Consider the following 8,917-nt stretch of genomic DNA (forward strand, 5'->3'; position numbering starts at 1 on the left):
CGAGTACATCTTGTCGAACAAGGAGGAGGCATGTGTGAAGCGCTCGGACCTTAAGGAGGAGAAAAGGCGGAGAGGTTCAAATTGTGAAGAGAGGAGGACCATGATCGAAGAGAGGAAGGCCGCGCTCGAGGAAAAGAAGTTGAAGATCGCCGCCAATGCGGAGGACGCCAAGATGTTGACCTTGAATTTGGATGCTTTGGATGTCGACGCAAGAATGATCGTGCAATCCATCCGCTACTAGATGTTGCAATGAGTTGATAGCGGCGGATAATGAGGCGGAGGCGGAGGTGGACGCGGAGGCGGCCTACACGGCGGTAACGACACCTTGATTGGTAAGCAGATGACTAGGATTGCCAGTCCGGAAAGGCAGAAATTCGGACGGACTGATGTTCTTTTTTCGAAACACGGTCCCTTAGGGCCCGATTCATTAAAAAAGTTCGAAGAGAGTTGCCCGATTAATTAACGAAAAACCGGGCAAAAACCGTCACAACACGCCCGTAAAAATAAGGCACACAGGACGGCCTAGCAACCCACACAAGAACTCACATACGCCGCCGAGGAGAAAAGCGTCGTCGATGTTGCAATCTAGCGTCATCGTCACCACACCTCCATGAGGGCGACTCCGACTCCACCATCAACGACCACCGATGTAGCCCCCACCGCAAACAAGCGCAGAGGCCTGCGCCGGCCAATGCCAAATAGTCCACCGCACGCGCCGGCGACCAGGAGGCTCCAACTCCGTCGACGAGCATTGCAGGAGAAAAAGAATTGGGCCTACACCGAGCCAGCGCTAGAACCGACCACCCGTCTTGCGTCATCATCACCGCAAGGCTTCTCCTCAGCAGCTCCGACTTCAGAAGACAAGCGAGGCCCGACGCCCCCTCAAACACGCCAGATGAGGCCGACTACCAGAACACAGCTGCAAACCCGACTCCGCTTGAAGCCGCCATCGTTGCCACACAAGAAGCCGCGCAAATCATCCACATTGCCGGACGGGCACATGCCGAATGCAATGTCGCGAGCATCCAGCCCATGGAGCACGCAAACGGGGTCCAAAGCTCTTCAAGACGACGCCCCAAAGAGGGAAGTGACGATGCCGACGCCATCACCCGACCCAACCGAGTCTTAGGCTTTCACCCGAAGAACTGGATCGGAGAGTGTGCAGGGAGAGAACTCCTCGACGGCGCCTCCAAGGAGGTGAGACGACGTCCATGGACGCCGACGCCGTCGGCCGGCAAGAGCCCGGCAAGCTTTCGCCCGGAGCACCGCCCAACACCACAACCCCACGCACTGCACCTCCGCTAGCCCACACACCTTCTACGAAGCCATCGCACCATGACCAAGCAAAAGCCACCACAGACCTCGCCGCCGGCCAGAGGAACCAGCGAGCCAAAACCGGCCGAGCCCGGTCGGATCCGGCAGCCTCCCGAGTCAAGCCACTGACGAAGAGCCGAAGCCGGCACGACGCACACCACCAGACCAGAACCACCAGGTGAGGAGCACGGTCTGCCACACCGAAGCTCCGGATCCAACCATACGAAGTTGACACCACGAGCTGCCACCACCAGATCCACCCGAAGCTGCCACATGAGCTCCAGCTTCAGATCCGCCCGAGCCACCACCAGGATCAGACGGAGCGCCCCGCCAAACAACCGCACGAGCCGCCGTCCCGCTGGGCTTGTAAAAACTAGGCATACTTAGCTTTTTTTTTGTTGTGATCGGGCATGCGATTCGGTGTGGATCGGACTATATTTGAATTTCAAATTGGCATTTACCAAGGACATATACAAGATAGTATTGGTCGGTCGGCTCCTTCATCCGTGTCGGCAGACTCATCCCTTTCCACGGACACGGATGTCGGAGAGAATTTACGGTTGGCGCGAGAGATGCCTAATACTCTCTCCTTTCTGGTTTATAGGGCTTATCTCAAAATTTTACTTTTTTTCATTTCATAAGGCTCAATTTGGTTGGTTCCCATCACATGTTCAGATTCCAAGGTGCATTAAATCATTGCATGCAATTACTAAGAGAAAATTGACCAATGCATGTACTTTATGCATGCATGCATTACAATTAATGCATTGATAAACGTAATTTTTAGGAAAATAAGAGCATTAATTAGATGCCTTTGCAAACTACAAAAAATATTCCACCACTTACCATCTATTTTGGTTGGTGAGATTTTTGAATTGAGCCCTATAAACCGGAAAGGAGGGAGTATAACTTCGATCCTTGATTCTGCCTCCTCGGCATGCGTGCCGGAGGGCGGGCGATCTCTCGTGATCGTGAGCAACCCGTGGAACGGCGGGACGAGATGTGGCGCGTTGTGTTCATGCGCGCGACAAGAGCGGCACATCCCGTGCACCGACGATAGCTTGGACGAGAACGCAACACACACAATACCTTTTTCTTTCTTGTTTTTTTTCTTAGGTTCTTTCTTTGTTTTTGTTAAAACATCACACTCTCGGTCTCGGGGCCATGCAGTAGGATCAGAGCATCTTTTCTTCGTTAGGCCGCGAGCCCATTGTGATAACCAACGATGCGTCGCATGCTCATCCCAATATCAAATCCAAGAGCACACGACACGCCCGTATCCAACCAAGCCATCACCGCGCCCGCCGAAACAGACGAAAAAAAAAGGACGCTGGTAGGTCCTGAACATTCGGAATTTGACCACGACAAATTGAGTGTTCTTTTTGACAATTTGTAGGGCATGTACAATTGTTGATAAAATAGTCTTATCTTAAGTCTTGTATGTAAATTAGAGATGACAAAAAAATATATCTACAATGGATCATTTCTTAGCCATATCTTCAATAATTAGCTGCTCCTAAAAACATGATAAGACAAATTGTGCTAAGAGGTCATCTCTTGTTACGATTTCTCTCTCCTCCACATCATCATTTATCCTACGTGGCGCACTTATGATAGAACCATTGTACATGCCCTTATTTGTTGACCATGACAAGTTTAGTTGATAAGAGCAACTACAACCGGGCCTATGTCCACCTCAAACACCTGGGCATGTTGTCTGCTCAATGCCCGGGGGATTTTTAGCCACCCAACCGGGCTTCCCATAGCCGACCTAAATGGCCAGACTGACCGGCACTCTTCATACCGGCTCATATATGATGCGCGCCCGCCATGTTAGACTGATCGATAGGACCCATACGGGGATACGGAGAGACCGTTGGTCCAGCGGGTGCTTCCTCCGCTCCACGCCGCGTGGTGCCGCTCTGGCGTGCCCTTCGGGGGAGGAGGCCATCTACTTAATCCGGACGGCGGCAATTGAATCCTATCCACCCCGTTTCCAATTTATCCTTTCCGCCGCCGCCTGCAGCACCATGCCAAAGCGACGCCAGACCACCACGTACGCCATGCTCACTTCGGAGCGCCGCCTGTAGGTGTTGGAGGAGATCCTGGCGAGGCGGGCAGCTTGTTTAGTTGCGGGCCTTCTTCCGGATTCGCCCGAGTCGGAAGAGGGGGAGTAGGATTTTGGTCAATGTACGCGGACTTGGCGGCGTCCGGAGAGCGGATTTTGGTGTTTGCGGTTGTAGATGCTCTAAACACGACAGATCTGCCTTCGATTTGTTTTTTTCCCAGGAAATTGCCATCCCCGTGAACTAAATTTGTCATCCTCGCGATCAAACTAAAACTGCCGTAAAAAATGTTCAATCTGCACTACCATGGTAAAATATCCAACCTTCGGATTTTACCATCCCCGAAAAATAAGTCTCCAAAAAAATCGAAATGAAAATAACCCAGGAAGTTTGGTAAAACGAAGGCCGCAACAGAAGCAGGCCTCCCGCCCGGGGCATACGCGAGCGTGGTTAAGCCACTGTTTCGTCCGGATAATAACCCCACGTCGCTCGCTCGATCCGGATAATGACACGCCGATTTATCGCGTCAGCCGCCGCCGCGCTATATAACCAGCGGAGAGGAGCAGTGGACTGCACACGAGCCTCCTCTGATCTGATACTTCAGCCACTCTCCCTAATCTCTATCCGGCCGCTTAACCAAACCCCGGCGGATCGCGCGGGGCCGGTTGCCTCCCTCCCTCTTCTCCGGCGGCCGCCGCGGTGAGCTCCTCCGTCTTCTTCGTCCTATGTTTCCTCCTCCGTTCCTGCAACCCACTCCCAGCTAGCCGGCGCGGCCAGCTCCCGCTGGAGATGAGCTCCCCCGCCGGCCTCCTCGACGCCGTGGGGTATCAGTGCCGTCACTTCGCTGCCGCAAAATCCCATCTGAATTCTTGCTCATCGCCAATACGTCCGGTTTTTCGCGGGTGTCACTCACATCTTAGCTGCGCGGTGGAGTACTAGTAGAGTTCTAGTTCTAGAGGCTATTTAATTTGCAATAACAAGATTGGGGATTCAGTCGAGCCCCGCGGAAGGTCCAGTGGTTCGTACCGAGGCAAGCTGGGAATCGGGACCCGCGGATAGATAGAAAATTTCACATTTCTGGCCGACGGATTGGATCCTCGCGTCACTGATCGATGCATACATTTATTTTGTTTCAGTTGCAGAGACGTTTCGGTATGAGGAAGGGCGCCGAGCTCTTGGTCCTGCTGGTGGCGTCGTCCCTCTGCCTGTCCGCTGCGGTGAGCGGTTGCGAACTTTGCGGTCTTCTTTGAATGATTCATGCCCATGGTTGTTTGATCCATGAACTTAATCTGATCCTGGTTCTCATCTGGTTGCGCCTTGCAGATTGCCGCGCAGGAAACCTGCCCGGCCGACATCGACGCCAAGTGCGGCGATGCCACTTCCGATGGCTGGGAGGGCGAGTTCTTCCCCGGCATTACCAAGATCAGATATGAGGTGAGGCCACTGACCCTGAACTGAAACAGATTATCTGCTGTTAAAGGGTTGCTTTCAGTTTAATAACATTTGTCCTTGAACAATTGTGTGGCAGGGTCCAACCAGCAAGAAGCCGCTTTCTTACAAGTGGTATAACGCGGAGGAAGTGATTCTTGGAAAGAAAATGAAAGTATGATTTGCAGAACTATGTCTTTTTTGGCAGTAAATCTTTTTAGATTATTTTTACATCATGTGTTACGGTAGGATTATATATTCGTTCTGTGCTATAGGATTGGTTGCGGTTCAGCGTGGCATTCTGGCACACTTTCCGGGGTACTGGAGGAGACCCTTTTGGTGCAGCCACAAAGAACTGGCCTTGGGAGGATGGCACCAATTCCCTGGCCATGGCTAAGAGAAGAAGTACGAGGATTACTTGATCTTGTTCTTTTAGGTCCATGGCGTTATGAAATTGCATATTTGCTGGAAACAACAACTTATGTTTCGATTTCCATTTCAGTGAAAGCTCACTTCGAGTTCATGGAGAAGCTTGGAGTTGAGAGGTGGTGCTTCCATGACAGGGACATCGCCCCTGATGGCAAAACACTCGCGGTATGATTTTATCAGAATGTTTCCTGAAGTTGCAAGTTGCAACCCTGAGTTAGGGATTTGAGACTGGTAGTGACCGGTATTAGAATAGTTTGATTATGATTATTTACCGGTATTAGAGCTCCGTGCAAGTTTGATTATATTTTCAATACAGGGAATATGGTTGCTGATGTTGTAGAGCTACTTTTATACTTGCCCTGTGACTAAAAAGAATACTCCCTCTGATCCATATTATTTGTCGCTGATTTAGTAAATCAGCGACAATTAATATGGATCGAAGGGAGGACTTGTTTTGGATAATCTATTCAAGAGCACAATAGAACCGAACTGATCATCATAATTTACAAGCAACAATAAATAGAAATGAACTTTATTCCATAAGATTGCTTCTGTCTAAAATATCATCTCAGGGTGTCACTATAGTATATCTGAAAAGTGGTGTCACCATAATATATCTCAAGACAGTGTCACTGTAATTTGACTACCTTGGCTCCTAGGCCCTGAAAGGTCGGTATTCTCCGTCTTAAGGGTCTTCTGTTCACATTGCAGGAAACAAATGCTAACTTGGATGAGATAGTTGAGCTGGCAAAGCAACTCCAGGTTACTGCTACAACCTTAAAATGTTTCAACATTTAGGTTTCCTATAGTACAACTTTTTTCCGCTCTTTGCTCAAAAATATACTATGAACATCATGTAGAGTGAGACCAATATAAAGCCATTGTGGGGGACTGCACAGCTTTTCATGCATCCACGTTACATGCACGGAGCTGCTACTAGGTGGGTACTAAATTTCACTGCATTTGTGAATTTGAGTTATGACTTGAAATTAAGCAAGGCCTTCACTGATGCTGCAGCCCAGAGGTCAAGGTGTATGCTTATGCTGCTGCTCAAGTGAAGAAAGCTTTGGAGGTGGGTTGTGTCTAAATATCATAGGAAGCCTTCCTTCTGGTCAGTTGTTTAACTTGATTTGTATCCCCTTCCAGGTTACTCACTACCTAGGCGGTGAGAACTATGTATTCTGGGGTGGAAGAGAGGGTTACCAAACTCTTCTCAATACCGATATGAAGAGAGAACTTGAACATTTGGTATGGGTTAAACATACTTCTTATCTTTTGTGTGTCTTTCTACTTGGTGTAGTTTATAGCACAAATTACTTGTAAATGTTCTAAAAAAATTCTAGATTTGATAAATTGTTCTTCTGTTGTCCAGGCTAACTTTCTTCAAGCTGCTGTTAACCACAAGAAGAAGATTGGCTTTAACGGTAATTGCTTTGCAGTTCTATATTTGATGTTCTGGTTCGAGTCCCCCAAATTTGACAGTAAATAGTTCGGTTGTTCCGCTTTATGATAATTGAAGATACTGAGTGTCTGAATCTTTTTTTTCAGGAACATTGTTGATTGAGCCTAAACCACAAGAACCAACAAAGCATCAGTATGTTTGTCGTCTGGAAAATACAGGAAAATGTTGACAGGGCTGAATAGAATAATAATTATTTTTCGTTTGCAGGTATGACTGGGATGTTGCAACTACATTCTCTTTCCTACAGAAGTTTGGTCTTACAGGTAATCTTTGAAATGTGGCAAAAAAATCATTTAGTATCACCATTCCTGTTTTTCGTATGTTTATGTTTATATTTGCAACAATTTTATGCAAATGAAACACGGGAATTTAACTATGTTTTCCTGAGAATCATCTTAGAACATTCTTTGTTTAAAATAAAATGGATCCTTTTTTTAATAATTTGGTGATACAGGAGAATTCAAGATAAATGTCGAGTGCAACCATGCTACTCTCTCTGGGCATAGGTAAATTTCTTGCTCGCCTAAATCCAGTCATGACAGCTTAAAGTTATACTAGTACTATAACTGCATCTAAAACTTGTGTCCCGCAGCTGCCATCATGAGCTTGAGACTGCACGCATTAATGATATTCTTGGAAACATTGATGCAAACACTGGTGATCCGCAAGTTGGTATGTGTATGGTTCATATAATGGCTGTGACTTCTTAAATCCCTGTTACACGCTTAGTAGCTTAACATTTCAACTCTTACCTGTTGGCAGGTTGGGACACGGATGAGTTCCTTACAGATATTTCAGAAGCTACCTTGATTATGTCAAGTGTGGTTAAGAATGTGAGTGGAATTAATCATTTCTTGTACCTTTTCTGAATCAAAAGTCTCTTGTACAGTATCATGTGTTGGTTACCATTTCATTCAGGTAACAGTGCTCATAATTTGTTCTGCTTGATATGGTTGCAGGATGGACTTGCACCTGGTGGCTTCAACTTCGACGCCAAATTGTTAGTCCCCAATATCACTGGTGTTCTGTGAGCTGAGCTTCGTGGTTCAGCGTTAATTTGGCTGACATGTAACGGTTTTGTGGTGACAGGCGGAGGGAGAGTACTGATGTTGAGGACCTGTTTATCGCTCATATCTCCGGGATGGACACCATGGCTCGCGGCCTCCGCAATGTTGCCAAGCTGATTGAGGTAACTGGAAACTCATGACCTGTTAAAGTTTGCATGCGCATTTACCTAAATGGGGGTTTTGTTTTCTATGTTAGGATGGCTCCCTGGATGAGCTTGTCCGCAAGCGCTACCAGAGCTTTGACACTGAGATTGGTGCCATGATCGAGGTACACAAATTAGCAAGTTTGGATTTATTTTCTCAAAAGGATTGAATTTGGGATTGTGACACTGGCTATGGTTTGAAACAGGCTGGGAAGGGAGACTTTGAAACCCTAGAAAAGAAGGTCTTGGAGTGGGGCGAGCCAACCGTTCCATCCGGCAAACAGGTAAACGGGATGATAAACCTAGGCAGCTTGTCTTTCACAGCACAATGCAAATATATCTCTGCGCTGACTGATGATTGTTCCTCACGATATTTTTTTGCCCGCTTCCCAATGCAGGAACTGGCTGAGATGCTGTTCCAATCCGCTCTGTAGATCGGCCCACGGTTCTAGGAATAAAAGCAAGAGCACACCCTCGAACGCCCAGTCCCCTCGCCACTACGGGCGATGTTCTATAGTTAGGCCTCCATGCAATGAACCCTGTAAACAAACTGCGTGGAGCTGAAAATAATGTAACATTGTATCAGAATTAAACTAGTTCGCCAACATGGAGTTGGGCTGAACTTTGTTCCAATTTTCTCCTTGTGTTTCACCCTGGTGCTCATCGGTCTTAAGGGCGTGTTTGGTTTGAGCCCAAGCTAACCCTACTACTCCCTCTGTCCCAAAATATAGTGTTTTTCACACTACGGAGTAATATTTGGCTAGCAAATATTTTGGTCAAGGTTTTGGTTGACAACCATCCAAACAAGACTCTAAAATTTGGCTATGGCAAAAAAAATGTATGGTTGGTTTAGGTTAACATCCAAACATTCCCCAAGTGCCTCTTCTGAGAGAAAAAACTGTAGGGGAGGGCCCATCCCCCATCAGCAAAATTTATTAGAAGGGAAATATGTACTTCGTCTGTAAGCAAATATAAGATGTTTTAGGTCACTAGAGGTAGTACAAGAGA

The 8,917-nt window shown here is 47.5% G+C and overlaps 1 protein-coding gene across 1 annotated transcript; it reads left to right on the forward strand.

The window, feature by feature from the left end:
* Positions 1 to 3,873: 3,873 nt before the first annotated feature.
* Positions 3,874 to 8,542, forward strand: LOC123043781 (xylose isomerase). The gene is made up of 21 exons (XM_044466356.1): positions 3,874 to 4,079; positions 4,517 to 4,597; positions 4,704 to 4,814; positions 4,909 to 4,983; positions 5,084 to 5,213; positions 5,311 to 5,402; positions 5,949 to 5,999; positions 6,098 to 6,177; positions 6,255 to 6,309; positions 6,384 to 6,485; positions 6,610 to 6,661; positions 6,786 to 6,831; positions 6,907 to 6,962; positions 7,154 to 7,205; positions 7,292 to 7,371; positions 7,462 to 7,532; positions 7,659 to 7,699; positions 7,789 to 7,888; positions 7,963 to 8,034; positions 8,116 to 8,193; positions 8,308 to 8,542. Exons 2-21 carry the CDS (start codon positions 4,535 to 4,537, stop codon positions 8,341 to 8,343), a joined length of 1,443 nt encoding a protein of 480 aa, XP_044322291.1. The 5' UTR covers positions 3,874 to 4,079; positions 4,517 to 4,534; the 3' UTR covers positions 8,344 to 8,542.
* The last annotated feature ends 375 nt before the right edge of the window (positions 8,543 to 8,917 follow it).

Source organism: Triticum aestivum, chromosome 2B (genome assembly GCF_018294505.1).
Source record: "Triticum aestivum cultivar Chinese Spring chromosome 2B, IWGSC CS RefSeq v2.1, whole genome shotgun sequence".
NCBI lineage: Eukaryota > Viridiplantae > Streptophyta > Magnoliopsida > Poales > Poaceae > Triticum > Triticum aestivum.

Coding starts and splice junctions, on each gene's coding strand:
- LOC123043781 (XM_044466356.1), top strand. CDS start 4,535: ATGAGGAAGGGCGCCGAGCTCTTGGTCCTGCTGGTGGCGTCGTCCCTC. Junction 4,984..5,083: donor TTCTTGGAAAGAAAATGAAA/GTATGATTTGCA, acceptor TCTGTGCTATAG/GATTGGTTGCGGTTCAGCGT. Junction 6,486..6,609: donor AGAGAGAACTTGAACATTTG/GTATGGGTTAAA, acceptor TCTGTTGTCCAG/GCTAACTTTCTTCAAGCTGC.